This window comes from Physeter macrocephalus, chromosome 17 (genome assembly GCF_002837175.3).
Source record: "Physeter macrocephalus isolate SW-GA chromosome 17, ASM283717v5, whole genome shotgun sequence".
Taxonomy (NCBI): Eukaryota; Metazoa; Chordata; class Mammalia; order Artiodactyla; family Physeteridae; genus Physeter; species Physeter macrocephalus.
This window is the reverse complement of record NC_041230.1, coordinates 14602717-14628803: the sequence shown is the minus strand read 5'-3', so window position 1 is coordinate 14628803 and position 26087 is coordinate 14602717. Positions and strand designations below refer to the sequence as shown.

Below are 26087 nucleotides of genomic sequence, written 5' to 3'. Positions count from 1 at the left end.
ACCCATATCCTGGGGCGGGGGGGGGGGGCGGATCTAACGTCTGCACATGAAAAGGACATTGCCTACGGCCAAAATCAGCCTTGAAAATCCTCAAAGCGCCCTTAGAGCTCAGTCCACAGACCAGGGTCCCCTGGGACTCCCATCAGCCCCAGCTCCAGCTGTAACTGTTCACTGTCAGGGTCCCAGCTGAGAGCCATTGGCTTCATTTTTAGGGACCGTGTTGTGTGCACATGTGTAATTTTTGGCCAAATGCAAATAGCTGGATCCATTTACAGCAAGACAATGATACTCAGTGTTTCTGAGGCCCAGCAAGGGGCCGTGACTCATCCACAGCCATACAGAACAGGGTCAGGCTGGAACACAAGCGTCCCGGCTGCCTTTCCAGAGCCGTTCCCGGTGGGTAGCATTGTGGTCAGGCAGATGACCAGATGGGCCAGAGGTGACAGCGGCTCTGTGTGGGGAGGCTGCCTCTCCCACCCCACGCCACACCCCTTCCCAGGGCCTGGCCGGAGCCCCACTCACTTTCGAGGGTCCACCAGCTCCTCGGTGACATAGTTGAGGAAGTTCCAGCCGCTGAAGGCAAAGGAGCCCTGGAGGAAGGCCAGGGCCAGGTGACCCACGGACGGCGTCATCCAGAAGTCGAAGGCGTTGCTGGGCCTCAGCTCCTCGAAGCGTCCTGGGGGTCCGGAGGTCAAGGGTCAGCGTCGTCTCCCTGGTCCTGTGCCCAGCCTCCCCCACCCCCACCCCACAGCCCGGCCCTACCTTGGAAGATCTGGACAAAGCCCACGCCAATGATGAGCGAGAGGGCCAGCAGCTTCCCGCCGGTGAACACGTCCTGGATGCGCGTGGCCCAGCGCACGCTCGAGCTGTTCACCCACGTCAGGAGCACTGAGGAGGAAGGGCGGGTGACTGGGTGGGCGGGCACCCGAGGCCAAGCCCCTCGAGGTGGGCCATAGCCAAGTCCAGCCCGGGCTGCAGGAGGGTGGTGTCCCCTGCAGCAGCTGGAGTGCCAGAAGCCCAACCCCTGAGGCCGACTTCACGGGGACTGACAGCTGGAGGGACCTCCCCCCAAAGTCCCCCCACAGGGGCAGGGAGCAGGGTGGGCCCTGGGGACAGAGGGCCAGCCTGGCCCCACGGTGGACACTCACTAAGGCAGGCCATGGAGAGCGCACGGGAAGCAGCGGCCGGGGGGATGCAGTTGGGGAACACGGGCTGCAGCACGTAGTTGGAGAAGGTCATGGAGATGACGGCCAGGCTGGTGGGGTACATGATGAGGACAGCGCTCCAGAGCAGCAGGAAGCTGGAAGGAGTGAGGGCCCGAGTGGCTCAGGCCTCCCGGCACCCTCCCAGCCAAGGGGGCCCAGATGTGTGGAGCGGGGCTGCGCCCTGGGCCCCGGCACCCAGGCCTGCTGTGGGGGCCAGATACCAGCTTTGGTCCAGGGAGGCAGGGCCAACCTTGTCGAGGTCTCTGCTCTATTTATGACCTGTTTCAACAGAGACGGTGTTCAGCGCAAACAGCTACGGGCTGCCCTTGGGCAGGTGTGGAGAGAGACTCGGGAACCAACCACTTTTCTAATGGCCACCTAGTCCCCGGTCACAGGCTGTTCCTGAGCTGGGGTGGGCTGTCCCGGGACCTCCAGTCACAGCTCCAGCTGTAGTTCTCAGCAGAGCCCTGTGGCTGCAGGTGGCTGACTCTGAGCTGTGGTCCCCGAGGGACCGGACCTTGCGAAGACCCCTGGCTGGGGTGACAGTGATTTATATCCCATCTGCCAGAATCTCACCTCTGCAGGGTGCCCACGTGGGAGTGAGGCCCGACCTGTTCCTGGGGGCTCTGCCTGCACCCAGGGGAGTGCCTGTCCGTGGGGGTGGTCCTAGTCCCCTGTCCGTCCCACCTTGAGGGTAGGGATTGCCTCATCCAGGGGCACCAAGCTCAGTGGCTTCCTCTTGGTCCTCACCTTTGCTCTGTAGCCCTGCTTCCTTACCTCTTGCTTTGCACCACCTCTCCCCCTTTGGCTTCTGGGACATCCTAGCTCCATGACCCTCCTCCCATACTGGGTGCTCCCCTCCGCCCACCCTCGAGGCTGGGTGCCCTTGGGGCGGGTCTCGGGTCCTCCTCTCCCTCCCATCTTCTTGAGTTTTCTGCCACACAGCAAAATTCTTCTGCTTTCTCGGGTCCCAGGCCCCTTTGAGGACCCTCTCCCCAGAGGAGAACACCAGAGCCCCATCCTCCACTGCCCTGTTAAAGGCCCCTGACCACATCCCTCAGAACCAAACTTTAAATACTTCAGCCCAGACCTTTCCTCTGCGCTCCAGAACCCCCACCCAAGGCCTGACTCAGCATCTCCCCGGACATGCCACAGACCCCACCTATGTGGCAAACCCTCTCCCCATCCCAGGAACCACCATCTATGGAGTCTCTCCAAGCCTCTCCTTCATGCCACACTGGCCACCACGTCCTCCCAATTTAGACTACTAAATGGTTCTGGAATCTTCCTGTACCTTTGTTCAGCTGCATAGCTGCAATAGCTTTGATGGCCCTCCACCTACAGGCTGCCCCGTCCCCGACAAGCCCCGGCGTCTATGATGGATCTGACCTCACCTGTGGCCGTGGCAGACAGACCAAGCGCGCCCAGGCCACCACCCTCTGTATGTGCTACCCCTCCTCACTGGTTGGCCAACAAAACCCCACCCTTCCTCCAAGCCTTGGCACAAATGTGGTTTTTTCTGGGAGTCTTCTCTGGGTGGTGGGCACCCTGTTCTCTTGGCTGCCGGGCTGCAGCCTCTCACATATCTTCAAAGCAAGGATCCTCCTGGTCTTAATCACATTTGAAGGATTATTTCCCTTCTGCACTGTAAGCAACTTGAGGCCCGGGATGGATCTTTTTATCATTGCGTCCTGGCCCTCAGCACACAGTAGGTGCTCAGCTAATGTTCACGGTGAATAAAGGAGCATTGGGAGCTATTTAAAGGGGACCTCTTGCAGGGCGTTGATAGGACTATCATGCCCGCCCCCGACCCTGCGTTTAGTTTACTAACGTCAAGGTGTCCCTGACTGGGTGTTGGCATGATCTAGAGGTTTCCATAGTAAGGTCCTCCCCACCCATAAGCACCTGGGTGGAGAGTGGGGCTTAGAGGAGCTCTATTTAAAAGGAAGCACAGAGAGGTCAAGGGGCCAGCTGGAGTGGGGTGGACATTGGTCCCACCCACCCCGGCCTTAGAAGGCTGCCCAACACCTCCCCTTCCCTCCATCCGCTCCCATGACCTCCCTGCGATGTGAGAAGCAGAGGAGGACACTGGGGTCCTGGGCCCAGCTGGCCATCCATTCTGGAGAGGCTGTCACCACCCCACGGCTGCTGGTGCCCCACACTCACCCAGCCAGGCCCCCGAAGATCTCGGTGACATAGGCGTAGTCCCCACCAGACTTGGGGATGGCGACTCCCAGCTCCGCGTAGCAGAGTGAGCCCAAGGCAGTGATGCCCCCACCCAGGACCCAGACGAAGAGGGCCAGACCCACGGAGCCACAGTGCTCTAGGACCCCCTTGGGGGAGATGAAGATGCCCGAGCCGATGATGTTTCCTGTGGGGGGAAGAGGCGGGGAGGCATCAGGTCTGGGCGCCCCCAGCAGGGCAGCCTCTCTGTGCAGCTCCAGATGCTGCAGTGAGGAGGGGAGCCCGGGCTGTTCCCTCAAGGAGGAGGGTGGGTCTGGAGGCATGTGGATGCCATGGGTCCCTCAAACCCTGCAAGTCCCACTCTGGCCACCTCATCTCCCCTCCCCAGCCCCTGGCATGGGAGTGGCACTTTGTCCAGATAGGCTCCCCTGCCAGAGATGGGTCCTGTTCCGAGTTCCTCTGCCCCCAACTAACAACCATGAGATGGGGCAAGCACAAGCAGTGGCAGAGTGGCAGCCACTCCTGTGCATCCCCACAGGGCCCTGGCCCAGCCCCTCGCCCCTGGCCAAGGCCTCCAGGCTTGTCAGCCTCCAGTCACCTGGCTTCCTCCCAGCCTGGCCAGAGCTGGCCACCTAAAGCAAGACCTTGACCATGATACTCTCTTGCCACCTTCCTATTCACCGAAATCCAAACTCATGGAGTGGCTTGGGGACTGGCACCTCCTCCATGAAGCCCTCCTTGACCACACCGGTAAGGCTCCTCCTCCCACTTCACAGCCCCAGACCCTGCTCCGTACTTTCTTTCTTTATCTTCCATCTCCTCTTTCACTATTAAAGAGCCCTTTGCCTGCTGGGCTCCTCCCTGACCTAGGACCCATGCTGTGGACACAGACTTGGAAGAGACCTGGTTTCCTGGCATTGTTAAAATGTTTCAGGTCCTGGGCAAGGGTCAGTGGGGTGTGGGAGAGGAGCTGGTGCATTTTCAGGGCTGGGGGTTGCTTAGCAGCCATCGTGGAAGGGATGGGGTGGATGATGGCAGGCTGGCAGGACTCAGTTGGCTCAGCCTGGGGTCCGGACACAGATGCCTCTCCCTTGGGAACAGCTCACTGGTTGCAAACAGGGGTCACTGCTCTAATCCTAGGACCACAGTGGGAAACTCTGGCTGGGGCTCAGGAGGCAGGGAACCTCTCCCCACTCACGTCACCTCTTGAGTCCCGTCTATACAATGGAACTGTTGTGAGGATTCAGCGAGGTGCTGTATGGGAAGCCTCAGCTCATTCACAGCTGTATCCAGATGTCCTTTGCATCTTTGCGTCATTCTCTGTGTACTGTCTGCGACCTCACCTTGGGCCTCCAGCACACAGTTGGTGCTCAATACACATCTGTTGAGCAAACTACAGGATGAGTGAATGGCCTGATGCCCAAAGTGGCACCAATGCCACCGAAGGACTGATCTCCTCCTCTGTGAAGTGGGGGACAGCAGCCTCCACTCGGCCCTCCCAGAAGGGCGCTGTAGGCAGGAGCAGAGGGGGTGGCTAGCTTCCTAGGCTTGGGTGCCAGTGGAATCTGCCAGGTCATGGGTCACAGAAGGCCTGGCCTGCCCCTGGGCCGAGTCTGAGTTTTGGAAGGATGGGCGTTGTAGGGCGCTCCTGGGGTCTGGGAGCAGAACAATGGGAAACGCTCAGAGGGCCAAGCTGTGGGCTGCAGAGCAGGTTCCCAGGATGAGCAAAACGCTGAGCGCCCACTTAGCCCTGAGCTCCCTGGCAGTTAGGGCAAAGAGGGCAATGTTCTGCGTTAGCCGGGTCTCATCATCTGTGCAAATGAATCAGGTCACATCACTGGTGATTTGGACTAGGGCCTGCCCAAGAGGAAGTAATCCCAGAACCCACAGGCCACATGAAGAAAAAAGCAACACTGCTGGAACCCGGGGCTCAGCCCCTCCACGAGATGGCCCCACCTTCCGGGGCCCGGGGGGAGCACACGTCCATCAGGGCAGACCCTGCCTGCCCCACCTGCCAGACCCACAGGCGGGTCTGGACGAGGACACAGCTGGGGCGGCCCATCTGCATGCGTTCCCTGTCCACAGTCCTACCCCACCCCCACCCGGCCGGCACAGATTTCCAGTCTGGACGGCCACGACGTCCCACTTGGTTTTCTAGTCACGTCCCAGGAGCCCTAAATACATCCAGATAAGGAGGAAAGAATTCCTGTCTCCCAGCCCCAGAGGTAAGCTGTGCCCTCAGCTCACTTCCAGGGAGAGAGGGGCCTCTTCCTTCATCTACCACGGGGCCCAGGGCCTGGGTGGGCTATTAGGCTTCTAAAGAGCCTTTGCGTTTGCTCTATCCAGCAGTAGAGCCTCTGTTCTCAGGACCTGGTGGAGTGGGATTTGCCAAAAGCCAGGGAGGTTGGAAGCCAGTGGGGGCTGGGTGGCCTTGGAAGGAGCTGGGTGCATCCAGGGCCCTGAGCCACCCACCCTGTGGGGACGCCCACCACCCTACACAACTCAGCCTGACGGGGCCTCACGAGTGTAGCCCTCGGGGAAGCCACACCTGGCACCTCCTCCTCCAAGGCTGGGATTTGAAAGGGACACATCACTTGTCTGTGCCCAGTGGCTGAAGACTCGGGGGATGGGCCGGGGGGGTGGGGTGAGGATTGCTATTGTTTTAGACACGTGGCCGCGGGCAACAGTGCAGGACTTCTCCCCACGTGGCTCAAAGGAACACATGTGCCAGCAGGTGTCCCTGAGCTCTCTGGGGGCTTCTTCCTCTGGGCCTGGACAGCCTCCAGCATCTGCCTCAGGTTTGTGCTGGAAGGTGGCAGAAAACCCCATCGAGGTCCACTGGCTGCTCTTGGCACCATGTGGGCTGGTCGGGGCTCTGCAAGGAGCAAGCGGGGCGGTGGCTTGGGTGAGGAGCAGAGGGCAGGGAGAAGGAGGGGTGTTGCTGAGGACAGGGGTGGGTGTCTCCAGCACGGAATGACTTCAGGAGGTGTGGAGAAGGGACCATGGAGCTGTAAGGCAGTGCTGCAGGGGAGCCTGCCCAGGCCTCCTGGTGGTGGGTCCAGGCCCCCCTTCTCAGCCCTCGGGAGGAGGGGCAGGAACCACAGACTGTGGGATGGGCCGGGAGATACTGCTGAGCACCTGGTCAGGTGTCTGATTGACGGCCGGCTGGAGAAATGCAGGTTCCGAGACCTCCATGTTCCCATCCACCCAGTGGGACGGCCGCCTTGTGGTCCCTGCAGGTCCTTGGCAGAGCCAGAGCTCCCAGGAAGGTGGGTGAGGATGTGAGTCCCTCAACTAGGGGGCCCCTCTCCAGTCTCCTCCCACCCCTCTTCCCTCAGGCCAAGCTGGGTGGTTTTTTATCACATTAAGATGTGTGGCCTGATGGGGCTTACCCGGCTCCGTGAAGGAACGAAGAAAGAGCCATTGTTCCCCCGGCTGCAGCGGTAAGTGCTGACCTATTTCTGGGAGGCATGAGCCGACCACGGAGGTCACAGGGGTGGACTGCGGAGGTCGTGTGGGTGGAAGGGGCCAGCTGCCCTCTGTGTGTGTGTGGGGAACGTGCAGAGTCGGATTTGGGGGAGGGGTCAGGGAGGTCCTGTCAGGCTGCTGGCACCACCCCTCATCCCTAGAACACTTTCAGGAGTCTGTTGTGTGACCTCAGGCCCGTGCTGCTCCCTGGGCCTCAGTTTCCCCTTGTGCCAGGAAGGGCCACTGGGCTAGGGGGCAGCAGAGGGCTGGTGCAACACTGACTTTGGCTGAGGCACTGCTGGGCAGGAGGGACACGTCCTGCACATCTGCACGGGGCCCAAGGAAACACAGTTTCTGCTTGGGGCCCTCTGTCCCACACTGTGGCAGGTCTCTCCCCAGCTCAATGGCTTCCCAGAAGCAACGCCACCCCCAGGAAGCCCTCCCTGATCTCCCATCCTGATTCCTATAACCTGGCCCCTGCTCCTCTCCCATGGTACCTGGAGTATGGCCAAGAAGTGACTCCTTTATTTGCCATCCTGGGTGGACCCTGCATTCCCAGAGGGCGGGGTCTGTGCCCTGGCTTGCTGAGATGAGAAGTCCAAGCCCCCTAGAAGGACAGGGAACCCACAGGGCCTAGGTCCCCTTACACGCACCTGGCTTATGCCTGCCTCTTCCGCGAGCAGGGCCATGGCGGGGCCTCCTCCTGCCATGCTGGCCTGCTGGCCTGGCAGAGAGTAGCTCAGGGCTCCTGGGTCTGATCAGGGGCTGGCCATAGGCCAGGACTCCTTCTCTTGCCCTGGGCAATGAGTCCCAGCACCTCCCTGTTAGGATGTGACCCATGAGGGCTCCGGGGAAGAGCTCCAAATCCCCGTGGGGAAGAGCTCTAAATCCCCGTTGGTAAGTCCCAAGGCCCCTGAGGCCATGGGCAGGGCCAATTACTAGTTGAGAACCCCTACATCTGGGTTTGAATCCCAGATCCCTCATGGCGGGAGGCTGTGGACAAGGTACTTCACTCTCTGAAACTTCTTATCTGTAAGATGGGGAGATGAGGCAGTGATGTGGGTCTGTTCCCACACTGCCTACTACATCAGAGGCCCCAGGAAGTGCTTATGGGTCTCACTATTGGCATCTACCTTGGAGACACCCCAGGCCACCCAAGCTGGCCTTTGGATTTGAACCCTATGGGACCTCAACACCCTGGGGTCAGCGGCCAGAGCCCTGCTTTGGGGGCCCTGCTATTGCTCTGGGTGAAGCCTGTGACTCCCAGCACAGTGTCCTTGTGGTGAGCATGTCAGGCACCCTCTAGGGGGGACAGCAGTGCCCGCTGAGGTGTTGGCAGAACTCCAGGGAGGTGAGTGGGGACGTTCCCGGGACATGCCTGGAATTGCCAATTGGTCAGCGTGCGCCTCCGGCCTAACCCACTTTCCTTCCGAGAGAGGGGTGAGCAGGGGTGTGGAACTCTCTCCCCTGGACCTGCTCATCTCACAGTCTTCCCGGGTCAATTAATGGCAAACCATGCTCCCAGCTGCTCAGGCCCCAACCTGCTGTCACCCAGACCCCACTCTGCTATACCTTGTGTCCAGTTCAACACATTTGGCTCAATCTTCCAAACACACCTAGGACTGAACCTCCTCTCAGCACCTCCACTGCTGCCACCCTGCTCTGAACCACCATCATCTCTTACCCAGGTGACTCAAGTACCCTCCTGACTGGGCTTCCAGCTTCTGCCTCTTCTGCCCACAGCCTCTTCTACACAGTAAGCCCCAGGCCATGCCATGCCGTGCCACCCCATGCCATCCCACCCCGTGCCACCCCATGCCATCCCACCCATGCCATCCCATCCCACCCCGTGCCACCCCATGCCATCCCACCCCGTGCCACCCCATGCCATCCCACCCCGTGCCATCCCATCCCACCCCGTGCCACCCCATCCCATCCTACCCCATGCCATCCCACTTCTGCCCAAAGCCCTCCCAGCCTCCCACCTGACAAAGAGAAAAAAGCAAAGTCTTTACTGTGGCTGCAAGGCCTACACAGACTGCACCCCATGTCACTCCTGACTCATCTCCTACCTACAATCCTCCCTCCTTCATTTTCTCACCTTAGCACTTATCATTACCCTGGCAGCTAAACATTCAGCTTGTTTATCTTGTTTGCTCTTTGACTTCCATGCTGGAATGTCAGCTCCAGGAGGACAGGGATTTTGTCTGTCTTGTTCCCTGTTATGTCTCCAGCACCTAGAACAGTGCCCAGCACTGTCTAGTACCTAACTGTTGAATAGATGAATGAGCGTCAGTGACCAGAGCTAGCAGGCCCCATCCTTGTAGCCAGAGCTGCTTCAGCCCCCAAAGGTGTCTTAGAGCATACCAAGGGCATCTGACCCTGGGCTGGTTGCAGCCTCAGGACCCCAGTTTCCTCATCTGTAAATTGGGGCTATGGTGAGGTACAGACAGCCTCCTGTGTGGTTTTATGTCCCCTCAGGGTCCCGGGGAGGATGGGTTGGGGTTCTGGAGAGGGCTATCCTCTGAGCAGCCCAGCACCTCCAGCCCCAGAGACAACGGAGGGACCTGGCCATGGCTGGATGAGTAGAGATTAGCTCCTAAGGAGACAGGGTTCATGAAGGAGGTCCTTGAGTCCTAGAACATACTTGAGCCTGATCCACAAACATGGGCTGGATATTTGAGTCAAAGGGAGAGAGCGAAGGACAGGACAGTCTGGTCAGCAGACCCGGCTGATTCCCACTCTGCTGAACCTGGGCACGACCCTTCCTTGCGTGTGGATGGGGAGGGAGCTGGTTGTGGTCCCTGAGCCAGGACAAGAGACCCTGTACATACAGCCCTGGGTGGGGGTGGGGGAGTCAGAGGCTATTTCTCTGTCCACCTGTTTGTTCATCTACCCATAGTAGAGTGGCGAGCGCACTAAATCCTGGTTGGATGAGCTCCCGGATCAATCTTCAACCTTCCCCCATCACGGGCTCTGCATCTGGCCCCAGTTTTGCCCTGCACCAGAGCAGTGTGAAGAAGGGCACTGGATTGGGAGAAGAGTCCAATTCTGGTTCCAAATTCCGAGTCCACCACTTGCAGCATTGTTATTTAACTTCCAACCTCAGTTTCTACACCTGTAAAATGGGTATAAAAATTCCCATCTTGCAAGGCAGGCAATCAAATGAGATAAAGGGAGAACATGCTTTCATAATGTAGTAAGGTGTGTTTTTCTGAATAGGCATTGGGTGTGGTGATGTCTTGCACAGTCCCTGCCCCAGAAGGCTCTTTTTCCTCCAGGCTGGCCCGTTCCCCTCCAGTTGTGCTTGCTGCAGCCAGCAGGTGCTGTCCTAAACACATTTTAGGTGGAGTCTTGTTCTAGCCCAAAGCCCTTTTATGTCATTCCATTCCTACTCCTCAGCCTGGGGCAGGCGTTACAAGAGGAGAGAATGATCGGATCTGCTGGGAGGGTCTATTTGGAAGTTTTGGAGATAATAAGCTGCTATCAAACAAGAAAGATTATGGAGGAAACTATAAAGTTTTCAAGACTTTTAAGGCTAAACTATGACACTTGGCAGACATTTTTTACTTTGACCAGGCTCCCCAGGGCAGGAAAGTGGGGAAGGATGTGGGAGTCCGGGCTACCAGAACAGTGAAAGGGGAGGAAGTGGGGGCCTTCAGGGCATCAGTCTAGGGAGGGCAGTGCAGTGATTCAGCCCACCCCTGCCTCCTCCGTCATCTGTCACCTTCTGGACCAGGTCCCCTTGTCCCCTTCTCCCCTTGTCTGTCTCCTGCCCAGTCCAGCCTCCTGCCTGCTGAAACCCCTCAAAGTTCCCCAAGCAGGCTTATAGGACCACCCCTGAGTGTCCTGGGCTGGAGTCAGGTCATCTGGGTTCTGTTCCTGAGTCCGCCACTCTTGGCTAAGTCACTCCTAGCCCCAGCTCAGTCTTCAAGGCCTGAAGCCAAGAGGGCAGTGGACCTGGAACAGCAAAAATGGTATGAAAAGTGGGTGAGCTGTAAGGGCAGAGCTGTGCCGCACAGAAAAATTCTTGCAGAATTAGCCTCATCCACTCCCACCATCACCACCAGGGCCCTCTTTTGAGGAGAAAGGAGCCAGCAGCCTCTGCCTGTCCTGAGGGGGATGGGAGGCGGGGAGGAGGAAGAGTAGGAATACAGCTCGAGGGTGCTGGGTTTAGCTGAGGCAGCCCAGCAAGTACCACGTCTCTCCCTGCACCTGCCGGGCACTGTAGCTGGCTTCAGACACAGTCAGCCTCTTGACCCCAAGGCCCACCCATGATGTATGGGCTTCCTCTTCCTGAGGGCACAGCTCCTGGAGAGGGTGTGGGCCAGGGCAAAGCTCTAACCAGTACCCTGGCCAAATCCCTGGAACCAGCCCTTCCTCCCAGCAGTCAAGCAGGGGCACTCTTGGTCAAGAAGGTCTCTGGACCAGATCGGGACCAGCTCCTAGAAGACACCTTTCCAGGTGCAAGCGGGTGAGACAGAGAGGTACCTGCACAAGGGCTGTGTGCTGGGGCAGTTCTCGGTGCGAGTGCAGGGCATGACCAAGAGCTAGACCCCAACCTTGGTCCAGGAACTCCCAGTGTGGGGGCAGAGGAGGAGGAGGTGGAGACACCAGTCTGCCCTCCTGAGCCCCCAACTTTTTCCATCTCCAAGGGTCTGAGGATGGGTGGGCAGTGAATGCACAAGCAGCACCCACTGGCTGGGGAGGGGAGGACTGGGCAGTTGGTAAAGTGAGAGTGGTCAAGACCCTTGCCATTCATCCTTCCAGCCTGTGTCTCCTGGGACACAGGAGATGGAACAGACTCCTCCCACGAGGGTCTCTGAGGCACCTGGTGTGGACACAGGCACAGGTCTGGGTGAGCCAGTTCCTGAGGCATCAGTGTTCTTGACTTGGGACAGAAGGAGGAAAACCCCACCACTGTTCTCTCTGTGCCCTGAGCCCTCTGCCTACCCAGAAGTCCCCAAATGGGGGCAGGATGCACAGACTCATTCTCAGGTGGGGAAGCCCAGGAAGCAGCTGGCCTTTCGCAGGCTGGGTCTGCCCACCCCAACTGGGCCTCCCCCAGTCACTGGCTGCTCCTCCCCCTCCGCCAGGGTCCTGCTGCAGAATTCTGCACTAATTATATACTCTGAACCGATTGCCCCTCTGGGCTGGCTCTACCTGTCCAGGCTACCCACAGTCCCTCCTGCTTGCGAAGAATAAATCATTCACGCTGCACGGCACCTGCACACAGTAGGAACTCAGTTTAAGCCACAAGACCCAGAACTTGGGGCCTTAGCGGGGGTCAGCTTACCGAGTTCCCACACTTGCAAGACTCCCGCACTCAAGGCAGGACCACAGCCATCTCCATGCTATAGACGAGAAGACTGAGGGTAACTGCCTTGTGGAAGTCCACGGCGAAGTAAAGGCAGGAGAAGGATTCCAGCGGTGGATGGGACCTGCACCTCCTTCAAGCGCAAAAATTCGGGGCACTTGGGGAGGTGGAAACAAGAAGCCCCGTGGCTGCTGTGTGAGGGGAGACACAGCAGGTGCCCCCGGGCGGGCATCCCCTCATCCATGTTCCACCGTCTCAGACCGGTAGGCGCGCCCGGAGAGGGGTGCCCCTTGTTCCGAGCCGCTGTGCGCCTTAGGCCCTGCCGCCCCAGGCACCTGCCCGCCCCGCGCCCGCTCACCGATGATGATGGTGCAGGCGCTCACCAGCCCGATCTCCTTCTTGAGCGCCACCCGCTCCGAGGCGCCGGGCCCGGGGCCCGGGCCGGGGGAGGGCGAGGGAGCAGGGCCCGGGTTCCCGCGCCCGCTCGGCTGCTGCGTGTGGCCGGCCATGTCGCTGTCCCGCCGCGTCCCAGCTCCCTGCGCTGCCCCGTCTGTCCGACCAGCCGCCGGTCAGTCCGTCCGTCCGGCTGTCGGTGCGCGCCGCTCTCGCAGCCCGGACAGCGCCCACAGGCGGGCGCATGCGCTGGCGCGGGGCTCTGGCCCCGAGCCCCGGCCCGCGGGGACCAGGGAGGGACGGAAGGAGGACCGGCCAGCAGCCCCCTCCCCCACCTTCCTTAAAGGGAACTCCCCCCCGTGGCCCCCACCCTCCCAACGCGGGCCTGGAAGGAAGGAGAGGACTTGGGGCAGACCCAGGAAGAACTTCCTGGACCCAAGAAGGCCTAGGAAGGAGGCCTGGGGTGGGGGCGGGGGAGCAGGGCTCAGAGGCAGGACTCTCCCTGCCCTCAGGGAGACTGAGGAAGCTGGCAAAAATAATAGCCGTCTGTGTATTGAGACCTGCTGTGCGCCAGAGCTGCCATACTCCTTAAATCCTGGCACGGACCCCTAGAGTGTGTGTACGGGGAGAGGGGTGGAGATTGGGCTCACTCTACAGGTGAAAGCTGAGGCCCCGGGCTAGTAAGGAAGGTCACAGGGCAAGTGGCAGGGCCGAAGTGCAAACCCTTTCTGATGCCTCCTTGGCTTCCAGACGCTGATGGGGGTGTGTGAGGTATAGCTCTCAGAGGGGTGGGGGCTTTGTCCAGGATCCCCTGGGGTCACGAGACCCTAAGCCCCCATCATCAAAAGTCTGGGGAGACAGGGTCGGGGTGAAGACTCTGGAGCCCCTAACCGTCATCCAGACGGGACCCAGTGCCTTGTGGGGGTCCTGGAAGGGGTTCTGCTCTAAACCTTACCTTCCCCCGCCCTCTGCCGCCCAGCCCGGCTCTGGACTGGGTCCGGCAGGTTCTACCCGCAGACGCCTGGCCACAGAGTTGGGGCTCAGTGGACTAGAACTCGGGTCTTTGGCGAAGGCCCCTCGTCTCTTGAGTCTCTTCAGCTCAAGAGACGAGGCCACCTCAACTGCCCGGGAGACACGGAGAAGGGGCTGTGGCCCCTGGGGTCGCAGGAGGAGGTAGGGCGTGCAGGGTCCGAGGGAGGCTGCCTCCTCCTCCCGGAAGCCGTCCGGACTGTGCAGCCGGGCCGGCGGGACAGACGCAAGGGGGGCCGCGTCGGGGGCCACCGGGGCGGCGGGCGGGGCGAGCCTGGCACTGTGCGGCCGGCGGCGGAACAGCCTTTGTCCCTTCCTGGCGGCCGCAGCGACGCGCCGTCCCCTGCATGTGGATGAGGCCGTGCCGGGCGCCCCGTCCTTCCCCCGCCCGCGGCCTCGGGGCTTGCGGGGTGGGGGTGGGGGTCGCCCTGGTCCGACGGGCGGACCGGGGGTTGGGGCGGGGTCCGGGGTCGGGTCCCGGGCTGTGGGAGGAGCATCGGGGGGCGGGCGTGGCGGTTCAGGGGGGTTGCGGGCGAGGGGGACCTTCGAAGTCGGGGGCGGGGAGCGGGGAGTAGAAGCGGGAAGACCCTGGGGCGACGTGGAGGGGGAGGCCGCCCGGCGAAGCTTCAGCCCTTGCGCTCCCGTCGGAGTGCAGCATTCTTGGCGCCCTCCGCCTCCCGCCCCAGAGACGCGTTCAGGCCGACTTTCTTAAAGGAGACTGGCGCAGGCGTGGGGCGGGGGAGGCGCACGAGCTGTGCAGACTCTTAATTGTCTTGCGGGGGGGTCGGGGGGTCTGACCCGTTCACTCTCCGCACGCACTTGCCCTTGCAACGCTAGAGTCTGTTGGGAGAGGGTCCTGCCGGGGCTGGTGCCCCCCGGGGGTTGGCTTGAGCCCCACGGGCCAGGAACCTGTGGTTTTCGAAGGGGAGCCTCTCATGGCACCTGAAATATGTAGTCAGTGTTTGAGGAGAAGGGGTGACTCTAGGGCACTGCACAGGATGGAATTTGCATGTTGTTTTCCAGGCCCACAGTTCAGGAGGTGATTTCAGTGGCATAAACTAGAACCTGCAAACCCTGATGGGAACATAGAGTCGGCAAGATTGTTTTACCTTACGAAAGACAAGCGGTAGAAGCCACCACGTAAACACGAAGAAAGAACAAAGGAAAACCATAGGATCTTCTCAACACATTCAGAAAACAGTCTTCCACGTTTTAAACAAACCAAAAAACTCTTAGCAAATTAGACATAGAAGAGAACTTGCTCATCCCTTCCTGACGGCCTGCCTCTGTCATGGCCCACTCTGTAGGTTTGTGAACCTTGACACTGTCCATCGCCCCCTCACACCCGGCACAGCTACTTTAAAAAAAGAGAGAACTTTCTCAATCTGATAAAGGTATCTTACCAAACCCCCAAACCCTCCAAGAAACAAAAAACAACAAACAAAAGCCCTACAGCTAACATTGTGCTTAATGTTGAATGCTTTTCCCCTGAGACTGGAAATGAGAAAGAATGTTAGCACTCTTTTCTATACACCACTGGGCTGGTGGTCCTTGCTAGTGCAATAAGGCAAGTAAAAGAAGGAATAAGGCACAACCTTTTAATGACCAAAATCTGGAATACTGACAACACCAAATGCTGGTGAGGATGTGTAGCAACAGGTGTTCACTGCTGGTAGGAATGCAAAATGGTACAGCCACTCTGCAAGACAGTTTAGCAGTTTCTTACAAATCTAAAATGCTCTTACCATACAACCCAGCAATCGTGCTCCTTGGTATTTACTCAAAGGAGTTGAAAACTTATATCCACACAAAAACTTGCACATGGATGTTTATAGCAGCTTTATGTAGAACTGCCAAAACTTGGAAGTAATCTAGATGTCCTTCAGTAGGTGAATGGATAAATTGTGGTACATCCATGTGTGGAATAATACTCAGCACTAAAAAGAAATGCACTATCAAGCCATGAAAAGACATGGAGAAAACTTGAATGCGTGTTACTAAGTGAAAGAAGCCAATCTGAAGAAGTATGAAGCTAGGAAAGGAAAATATAAAACTGTCATTTACATATGACATGATTGGGTAGAAAATCCCAAGAAAATTTATATGCAGACTTAAGGTTAATTTGTTAATTTAGTAAAGTAGCTGATTCTAAAACATATATAAAGAAGAACAAAGTTGGAGGACTTACACTACAGTTAGGGAGACAGGTGCAAGGATAAACAAATCAACCAGGAACAGAATAGAAAATGAGAAACAGACCCATCCATCTATGGACTCCTGTTTCATCACCACAAGGCTGACATCGCAGAGCAGGGGAGAGAAGTGCGACAGACTTTTCAGTAAACGGTCCTGGATCAATTAAGTATCCATATTGGAAAATAACAAAAACAAAAAAACCTCTTCATCTCTACCTTACACCATACCCTAAAACCAGTTCCATGGATGTGCGCATGAAAACAAAATGTATACGTGAAAGGTAAAACAACAAGGCAGCTAGAAGAAGACTTAGGGGAAAGAATAGATTCATTTTCTTACATAGGACACAAAAAGCATGATGAGTAAAAAAGTGACAAATTGGACTCCATTAAAATTAGAAACTTCTGTTAATCAAAAGGCATGATTAAGAGAGGGAAAAGTAAGCCACATATGAGAGAAGTTATTTCAATACATACATCTGATAAAGGACTTGTATCTTAAAAATATGAAAACTACAAATCAAAAGGAAAAAGACTTTAAGTAGGTGCTTCACAAGGGAGGGTGTCCAAATGGCTGGTAAACTTTTGAACAGGTGTTCAACCTCATTAGTCATCAGGGAAATGCAAATTAAAACCAGAATGAGATACCACTGTGCATCCACCAGAGTGCTTAAAATTAAACACCAGCGTCGGCAAGGATGTGGAGCGACCTGAGGCTCTCACACGCTGCGGAGGGAGTGTGCATTGGTGCCACCAGTTTGGAAGACTATCTGGCAATATTTCTAAATCCCTATGGCCCAGCTTCTCCGTTCTGTGTCAGACACCTGCTGGGTACCACCTCAGATCCTCCAGCCTCACCTTGGAGGCCTTGGTTACGTTTTCTTCCTTTCCAGGTACAACCTGCGGACACCTCCCATCACTCCCCCCTCCCCAGGGCTTCTCTGCTACCCCCTGAGGCATGAGACAGTGAGGGATGAAACTGGTACCCACAAATTTGTAACCAAAAAGGCAGGGGAGTTAACCCACTTTGGCCTATCTTTTGACGATGGCAGGTGGAAGCCAGTGGACAAATTCTCCCCCATTCCTCATCCCAGATGGACTGTCATGAATGCTATTCATTATAAAGCCTCTTGCAAGAGGGTCCCAGCAGCCCAGCAATCAGATGCTTTTGGCACCAAGCTGTGGTCAGTTGAGAAACTCATCCTTGTATTGGCTCTCTTGTCTTCCCTGCCTCACCCCCTTTCCCCTCACTCTGGATTCCCTGGGATTGCACCCCCTGATTGAAAAGGACCACCTAAGCTTTTGCCTCGGGCTCTGTTTCTGGAGAGCCCGGGCTAAGATACACTCTCAGGTATATACCCAACAGAAATAAAGGTAGCAATGCACTGAAAGAAGTTTACAACGTTATTCATAGCACCACTCTCACGGTAGCCCCAGCCTGGAAACCATTATTAGTAGAATAGATAAATATGTCAGAGTACATTCAAATCCTGGAGTCCTGTACTGCAAGGGAAATGAACAAATTACTACCATGCCACAACCTGGATAAGTCTTATAGACATAATATTGAGTAGAAGAAGCCGAATATGATATAAAATTCTGGGATAATCTCATTCATGAGAGGTGCTAAAACGGGCAAAATTAATGTATGATGCTAAAGGTTAAGAGAGAGGTGCTCATTGGAGGTGGAGACTGGAGAGGGGTACAAGGAGAGCTCTGGGGTGCTGGTCATGTTCTGTTTCTTGATCTGGGTGCTGGTTATACGAGTATGTTCAGTTTGTGATAACTCAGCAAGTGGAACACAGGATTTATACAATATTTTGTATGTAGGTTATGCTCACTTCAACAAGAATAGGACATTAAACGTGTCCTTTCAGGGCCCCTGGGTGGGACAGGATCTGAGTGGGGGCGGGCCCTTGGGTCTGTTCCTTCTCCACCAGCTCCTCAAGGTCATTGAACCTGCTCGACGCCCCCGTACCTGTTCAGGCCTTAACTCACTTCTCCTGTTACTCACATTCTAACCTCGGTAGCCGCCCAGGCAGCCTGTTTCTCCTTGGTTTCCACTATCCTGAGCCCAAACCACTCCCTAATTCTCAAACATCTCTTTGCTGATGGTTCTTGGGAACCCCTCTCCGTTTCTGTCTCGTGGGGCTCTCAGCCTTGGACATAGTTGCTGCCCCTTCGTGTTTCCTCTCTCCCCTCTCTGCACCCTCCCTGGACAGCCACTGCTCACGTCCAGCCCTAACACTGGTAGACCCAGGGCAGGAGTCCAAATGAAGCCTCCACATGCTATATGCCTAAATATTTAGTGAAAATCCCCTCTCTTAAGGTCACTATGGAGCAGAGAGTGGAGAAAGCACAGTTATGGGGAAACCGGGCTGCTTGGACACTGTCCTTGGTGATCTGGGGCAGCCAGCTTTAAATGAAAGCTTCGTCTCTTTTTGTGGTTTCCCAGGGCGGAGGCTATGACTGCCCCCCCTACATGCATGTGCATGTGTGTGTACACACACACACACACACACACACACACACACACACCACCACCACCACTCTTAGTCCAGCATCTTCTGACTTGGCGGGGGGCCCTTGTATTACACCTGTTCCTCTCCCGCAATTCTCCTCTGTTCAATTAGTTATCAATCTTTAAAATATCCTGTGAGACTGAAATTTTTTAAAAAAATCTTTGTATTTGGTTCTGGTGACATTCTGGATCTGCATGGTGTGAGGGTCCATGGCAGGGACCACCTTGCCCAGAGCTCGGACATCCTCCATCCTCCACACCATCTTCCCCCGCCCCGATACTCTCTACCACCCACCGTATCCTCGAGCCTGACTGACGACAGCTTCTTCATCACCCCAGCGTTGCTCCAAAATGCAAATCAAATCCCATCCCAAACTGTCCTTGCTCAATGCAGCCCTGGGGTGAGGATCAACCCCCTCCACGGAGGTGTTTCTGTGGGGAGACCATTTAACTAACTGTCCAAACGGGGACCCTTTTGAAAATGCAAAGGGGTACTGTTAATAATTACAGCAGGATGACAGGTGTAAACCAGATGTCTGAGAAAACTGGGATGTGTGGTCACCCTCTTTAAAGCCGCTGTCCCTGGCTCTGCATGCTCAGAGGTCAGTCCCCACCTTGCCTTGCCTACGCTGGCTGCCTGGCCTGCAGCCCCTCACACACACCTTCATGCTCACGTGCGTCCCTTGTGAGTCAGCCTGCTCACCACCTTCTCCAGGAAGACCTCCTGGTCCCCAGACTGGACCACGAGCCTCTTCTGTGCCCACCTCGCCACGTCTCCTTACTGCTTCTCTCCCCGCTGGGCCAGATGCTCCTCAAAGGCAACCTGCCCTTCCTCCCAGCATAGTCCTAAGTGCAGGTCCCCAGGTGTCTGGCCTGGGAACTGAGAGATACAGGTTCTAGCCCCGGCTCTGCCCCCGACTGCTGAGCTGGATGAGTCACTGAACATCTGTGAGGGGGAGGGAGCGGGGACGGGTTCTCATCCCGCAGTGCCACAGCTGTTCTGGGGGGCAGCTTGCCCAGGCCCTGGGGTTCCTGGGCCTACTAGTCGGAAGAGGGAAAAGGAGGGGATGGGTGACCTGTTGGGGAGTCTGGGACTCTCGTATCCTCCTGTATCACCCCATGCCCTCCCCTGAGACCCTCATAAGCACAGCCCTGTGCAGCCCCCTGTAGGTGGGGTGGGGGCCGTGGGTAACAGGAACCAGTAGAGAACATGAGAAGCTGGGGCTTGGGCCTCTGCTCTGGAGCTGGGCTCTCCTCTCCCTCCTGGTTGTCCCAGCCCCAAATCCTACGGGGCCAGCCTCCTGAACCTGGACCCTCCGCCCTGGCCAAGGACATCTGCCATTCCAAAAGGTGCCGCCAGAGGGCAGCCTCCCTCACCATGGGATAGACCCTGTGGCCTGCCCCACTCCGCCATCAAGGAATCCAGGCCCCTGGCAGACCCTGTCCTAAGGTGTTGGCTAGGGCTGGCCAGGCTTCTTGGGACCAGAACCCAGCCTCTCTTGGGACCACTGGAGTTAGCTAGGAGCCAGGGAAGTCCTTCCCGAGGGCTGCCCAGGCTCCCTCCTGTTTGCTGCCTGATGGGGAGCCTTGCCTCCTGGCCCTAGAGATGCAGGGGAGGCCCCGGGGGCCGTAGGTGCTGGCCTGGGTCAGGAAACTCATAGTGAAACCAGAGAGATCTCGTAGTGAAATTCATTCCGCGCAGCACACCTGCCTCGGGGCAGGGCTGGGGAGGCCCTGGGAGGCGATAGAGCCTCTGCGGTGGCGGGAGGGCCCAGAGCCTTATCTGATGGGCCCTGGCCTTTCTCACAGCCGAGCGGAGCTGCCCTGACAGGCCGACCACGGCCTGGTGGGCAGGGGCTCTGCAGGCCCCGGGGGCCCAGCTTCCCCACCTGCCCAAGAAGCAGGGAGGCAGTGAGCCTGGGAAAGGTGCGGGTGGAGGAGGGGGTGCAGCTGGAGAGGGGCGCCCAGGCAGGCCCCTCGGAGACCCGGTGCCTCAAAATACCGGGAAATGTCAAAACCAGTTACAAAACATTGGGGCAATCTAGGCGTGTACTTGTAACGAACTAATGCTTTTAATGTGAAAACAAGACTTCGCACGTCACCGGATGCTCTTTGGATTTGAGACACATCATCCCCTGGAACACTGCAGGACCTTATTATTCCACGAGTGGGGACTGTCCTCTGTCTTGCGGGCGGCTTGGGGACCACGCGTGGAATGTCACTGGGGGACCACACAGCAAGTCTGAACATGGGGCCCTGTGGACAGGACGGCTCTCTGGGTGCCCTCCACCACCTGGATCCCCCTCCTGGGGGGGCAATCCCTGTGCTGACTGATGCCAGAGCTGGTGGGGAGGGCAGGGGTCTGACTCCTCTGGGCTGTGGACGGTGATCCACTCTGGAGAAACGCAGGCCCACCTACTTTTCCAGGGACCCTGTCCAGATGGGCCTGCTGGATCCTGGGTGCCCTCAGAAGGGTCCAGGGAGGAACCGTCTCCATGTCAGAGGGTTCTCCCAACCCCTGGACCCCGGCCACCTTCCTGGGACCACCTCTTTGGGCCCAAGACACCAGCTACTCTGGGTGGGCTGGGCTGAGATCTCCATTAGGGGAGGATTCAAACCTGGCCTTGCCACCCATGTCCTGATATGAGTCACCAGTGGGGCTGGGAGCCTCGGGCCCACTCAGCACCATCACCAAGGGCCCTCGGGACCCATGGCTATTGGAACTCTTCCCTAAGAGGAAGATGGCACGTTCTCTTGGGTCCATCTTACAGGGAGGAAGACGTGTGAAGTGGGGATTCTCAGGGCCTCATGGGTGGGGGTCAGCTTGGCCAAGGGTGGGTCCTGCTAAGAGGGAGGTGCTGGCCTAGCCAAGCCATGGGATAGGATCAGGGCATTGTCTGGGGGGGTAGATGGGAAGGGGGCAGGCAGTGTGTTGTCTTCCCATTTCCTTTTTTTCTTTTTAAACATCTTTATTGGAGTATAATTGCTTCACAGTGGTGTGTTAGTTTCTGTGGTATGACAAAGTGAATCAGCCATACATATACATATATCCCCATATCCCCTCTCTCTTGCATCTCCCTCCCACCCTCCCTATCCCACCCCTCTAGGTGGTCACAAAGCACGGAGCTGATCTCCCTGTGCTATGCGGCTGCTTCCCACTAGCTATCTGTTTTACATTTGGTAGTGTATATATGTCCATGCCACTCTCTCACTTCGTCCCAGCTTACCCTTTCCCCCACCCCGTGGCCTCAAGTCCATTCTCTACATCTGCGTCTTTATTCCTGTCCTGTCCCTAGGTTCATCATAACCATTTTTTTTTAGATTCCATATATATGTGTTAGCATACAGTATTTGTTTTTCTCTTTCTGACTTATCTTCCCATTTTAAAGGTGGAAAAGCTGAGGCACGGAGTGGAAATAATCAGCCCAAGGTCACATAGCTGATAAGTGCAGAGCTGGGATAGTCAGATCCAGAAACTGCAACCCCTGGGAGGCGTGGGCCTCCTGGTCCTGGGGCTCCTCACCCCCATCCTGCCCTGGGGTCCCTCCTGGCACTCAGCCCAGCCTGTCGGTTTGATGGGAAGAGACCCTGGTCTGCTGGTGGCCCTGCTTGGACCCACAAGGCTTCTTCTTCCCAGAGCTGCCTGTGGTCTTGAAGGGAGGCCCCCAAATAGGTCAGAGGATGTTTGACCCCTGCTGTGCTCTCACCACGCCCTGGAACCACTCACACCTCCCTCAGGGAGCTACTCGCAGACCCCTGCCCTGGACTACACTGCCTGGTTGTTCTCTGTCCTGTCCATGGCCCCTGTCCTCCATCTGGCCCTGCAATGCCCCCGGGGCTCCCTCCAGGGCTACCATCCCTCACTCAGTGTTTTGTGGTCTGCAGTTTCCACTCCTTGCTGCCCCACCCTAAGACCCAACTCCCCTCAAGCCAATGGTCCCATGAGCAGTATCCAGCCTCTTCCTTCATGCCCAGGGCCCCTACATTTCCTTATCGGGGGCGTACCCTCATCTGCTGCTCAGCCAAGAACACTGGGGCTTCCTCGTCTCTCCCCTCTCCCCCACCTCCCGTGCGCACTTACCTCTGGTCAATCCAGTCAGATTCATTACCCCTTCTCTAAAGAATCTTATAATTCTTGCCATCCCAAAATAAAATTCATAGATAATATAACCTACAGTCATAATTTTTAAAAAAAATCAATATAATGACCTATCTTTAAAACAAGGGAGAAATAAAAGGAATGTAATTTATAACTTCAAATGTGTATTTGATTTGAAAAATGCTTGCGTATGACCTACAGAGGACTCAAGATACTGGCTGTGTAGCATCGTTGAGGCTGTAGCAGCTGCAGACGCAGACGGGTCAGAGCATCCTTCCAGGCTCAGAAGGCTGCTGGAGCCATGGCTTAGGGATGCGGTTTTCCAAAATGGCAAACAACTCTTGGTAAATATCCGAACGAAGCAAAGTTCCATTTTCCTTAGATTGTCACGCTTGCTGCATCCCTAGCAAATTCTGTATTTGGAAACCATGTAAAAAGAAAGCAGGTTCCGGACTCTGATCATTACCAACAGGGTTTTCACCTTGGCCGGGATCCCTCGGCCTCAGTACTACTGACTTGCTCTTGTGCACCGTGGAATGTTGGTGGCATCCCTGGCCTCCACCCACTAGATGTCAGTAGCACACCCAGCCCAGGTGGTAATGATCAGAAATGTCTCCAGACTTTGTCAAAGGTCCCCCCGAGGGGCAAAATCACCCCCAGTTGTGAACTACCCGCCTACCCGAGTGTCCGGTGGGATCTTCAGACACTGTGTGGGCACAGGACGACTCGCTGCTGGGCAGGACGGCCCTCACACCCAGTGCCCACCGACAATGCCAGTAGCACCCCCATTACGACAACACCCAGTTTCCCCTCCATTTCTCAAACACCCCGTGGGAGAAGCACAGCCACTGTGAGGGCTTCTCACCCACCTGGTTCTCTGATCCGGCGGGGCAGCCAGGTCGAGAAGCCCCTTTCCCTTGCCCGCACACACTGTAAGACCTGCGTCCTGATTTCTCCTGGGGGCCCAGTCACCACTGCCTCACTGGTCCCTGTAGCGACATCTGGCTATGGCCCCCAGGGCCCCCGTGCTCCAGCCTTGCCCACGTCGCCCCTCCTGCCTCTCCCTTCCAGTTCCTCAGGGTCTCGTCCTTCTCAGTGCCGTTTCCTCTGCGTCATTACCCTGGAATTCCTCCCACGTCCTTGGCCTGGAGGAGCTTTCTCAGCCCAGGTGTCTTCTCCAGGGAGCCCTCCCTGACTGCCCCCTCCCCTGCACGGCCTGGGCCAGCGTTTCCTTCCAGGTGTCCCAGCCCCCAAGGCAGCATCCGCCCAGCACACGTTTCTCACCTGCCCCCCGCCCCATCCCCAGAGTCTGGCTCCATGAAGGTGGCATGGCTGAGACTGCAACTCAGTTCAATCCTGGTTGCATCCACTGAGGCCTCCAGCGCCCACCCCACAGACTGGAGGAGGCGCCTGCTGAGGGGCAGACCTGGGAGGCCAGTGGGTTACAGCCCTGGGCGGGGGGGCACCCGGAATCTCGTCTCCCTGCCCGGAGCTTCTGCCCCCTTCTCCCACAGGACTGTGGGAGGGTGGTGGCTGGAAGCGTCGGGGGGACATTAGAATTTCTCTATCCAAAAGTGTCTACTGGGGAAGGGCTGCTGCAGTCCAAAGTGGAGCTGGGGCTGAGGACGAGCGCTGGGGGGGCAAAAGGGACCCCAGTCCAGCTCCTGTCATCTACCCCTTGAGGAGCCGGAACTTCCAGCCCCTACGGCGTCCCTGGGGCCTGGAGCACCGGGCACAGGCAGCAGCCAAAGGCATCCTGAGCTGGCCTTCACCTCAGGCCTTGTCTCCCCACAAGCCTGCCCGTCCCTGAGCAAGGTTCATGCCCTGCAAGCAGGTGAGGGCCGTGGGCAGCACAGGGAAAGGCTGCAACCACCCCTACTTGGCCACCCCTCAGCCCTTGGCACCCCATTCCGTCCTGTGAGTGCCTGGCTTCTGGGACACCTCCTGTCTGCGGTGCGGGGACTGGAGGGGGTTTGGGGAGGGGCGCGCTGATGGATGAGGCCATCTCCAAGCAGGCAGAGCTGGGCGCACAGCGGTGAGAGGCGCCCGGGTCTTGGGAGGATACAGGAGGTGGAGGCCCTGATACTCAGCAGCCTAGGAAGTGAGGCACCAGCAACTCCTGTCTCTGTCAGCTCCTGTCAGGCCTCAGTGCCCCCAACTGGGAAATGGGGAAAGGGACCTTTGCCCTCCTCTCCTGGTGGCTATTGCAGGAGGAGGCCGGCAGCATACCTGAAATGGGTCCCTCCAGCTCCACTGAGTCTGGGGTCCCAGGCCCCAGGCCCCGCCCTGTGCTGCTGGCCACGCGTGCCCCATGCCTCTGTTGGAAGTGTCCACCAGGCCTTTCCCCCAGTTCCTCGGGCCTCTCTCAGTGATGCAGGCAGCCTGGCCCTGGCTCAGCTGAGGTATCTCTTGGCCAATGCAGACATGCCCACTCCTGGGCCTGGCCTGGCTCCCAGGCCCCTTTCCTCCTCCTGGCGTCCTCAAGGGTCACCACGCTCGTTCGTGCGGGCCTTGCCCATGGGCTGGTTCTTCCTGGGCTTCTGGTCAGGATGGTGATCTCCTGGGTTCTTGCTGGTTCTTGACCTTGGTCTTGTGCCTCTGCCCTGGTTTGTTTTTATCAGCAGTATCTGTGAGGCCCCGCCGGAGGGGATGGGCAGGGAGCCCAGGGTGTCACTGCAGTCTCCCCTCCAGGCCTTCCTCCCCAGGGGGACTAGCGGGTCATGGTGCACCTGGGTGGGTGTGGGGAGGCTGGCGGCGGGTGCTGACCCCTGGTGGGGCTCCGGTGAAGACCCTTTGCCTGTAGGGCCCAGGGATACCCCATGGGCCCCATGTGGCTCTGTGACTGTGTGTGGGAGGGAAAAGCCTTGAGAGAGGGTGTGAGAGTGAGTGTGTGGGGGTGGGCCCGGAGACAGGGATCGTGAGAATGTGAGTGGGCGAGACCGAGGGTGGGGGTGCCCTTGCTGTCTGGGACATCCCCTGGGGAGAGAGTTCAGGGAATGGGGGAAACAGTGTATCAGGAATGCTGGCCACTAGGTGTCACCAGGAGCCCAAGGGACAGATGAAAGGCTCCAGGTGAGGGGCCAGAGCTCCTCCTCGCCCCCAGGCTTGCCCCCTCCCACGGGCAAGGGGCTCTCCCTGGTCTGTCAAGGCATCTGAGTGTCCACTAGCTGTGCTTAGCCCGTGGGGTGGCATTGCCCCCTCCAGGAGGAGACATTCTCCATGGAGGCCACCCTGTCCCCAAACAGACCCAGCTGAGGACAGCGCTAGTGAGCGGTGGGGAGGCAGCACCAGCTCCCGGCCCCCCCGCCCCTCCCTGGCGCAGCTGCCTTGCTATGGGGGGAGGGGGAACCTTTTTGCCAGCACTTCCAGGTGAGCACTTTGACTGCACACTGGCCTGCCTGCCAGGTAAAGGAGGAGGGTAGAGTCCCACTTGCCCCTGCCCGCCTGCCCCTGTCCAGCTCGGCAGTTAGATTCCCACAGCCCTACTCCAGCCCTCTCAGGCCCAGTGCCCACCCTCTTGCCATGCACTCACTGGTGCAATGCTCGGCGAGGACCTACTGTGTGCCAGGCGCTGGGGATGCAGCCACAAACAAGACGACTGGACTCCACTCCACGGAGCTTGCATGCTACAGAATGCTAAAGTCTCCCATAAATGAACTAGAGAATTTGTGATGGG

General features: G+C 57.7%; 1 protein-coding gene across 1 annotated transcript in view; it reads right to left on the bottom strand.

The window, feature by feature from the left end:
- Nucleotides 1-12692, bottom strand: part of SLC7A10 (solute carrier family 7 member 10) — a 15471-nt gene extending 2779 nt beyond the window's left edge. Inside the window, exons 1-5 of the mRNA XM_024132692.1 lie at nucleotides 12533-12692; nucleotides 3372-3576; nucleotides 1149-1300; nucleotides 763-888; nucleotides 523-676 (exon numbers count right to left, since the gene is read on the bottom strand). Coding sequence (XP_023988460.1) covers nucleotides 523-676; nucleotides 763-888; nucleotides 1149-1300; nucleotides 3372-3576; nucleotides 12533-12683 — 788 coding nt within the window. The 5' untranslated portion in view covers nucleotides 12684-12692. The remainder of the gene's footprint in view (nucleotides 1-522; nucleotides 677-762; nucleotides 889-1148; nucleotides 1301-3371; nucleotides 3577-12532) is intronic.
- Nucleotides 12693-26087: the final 13395 nt, after the last annotated feature.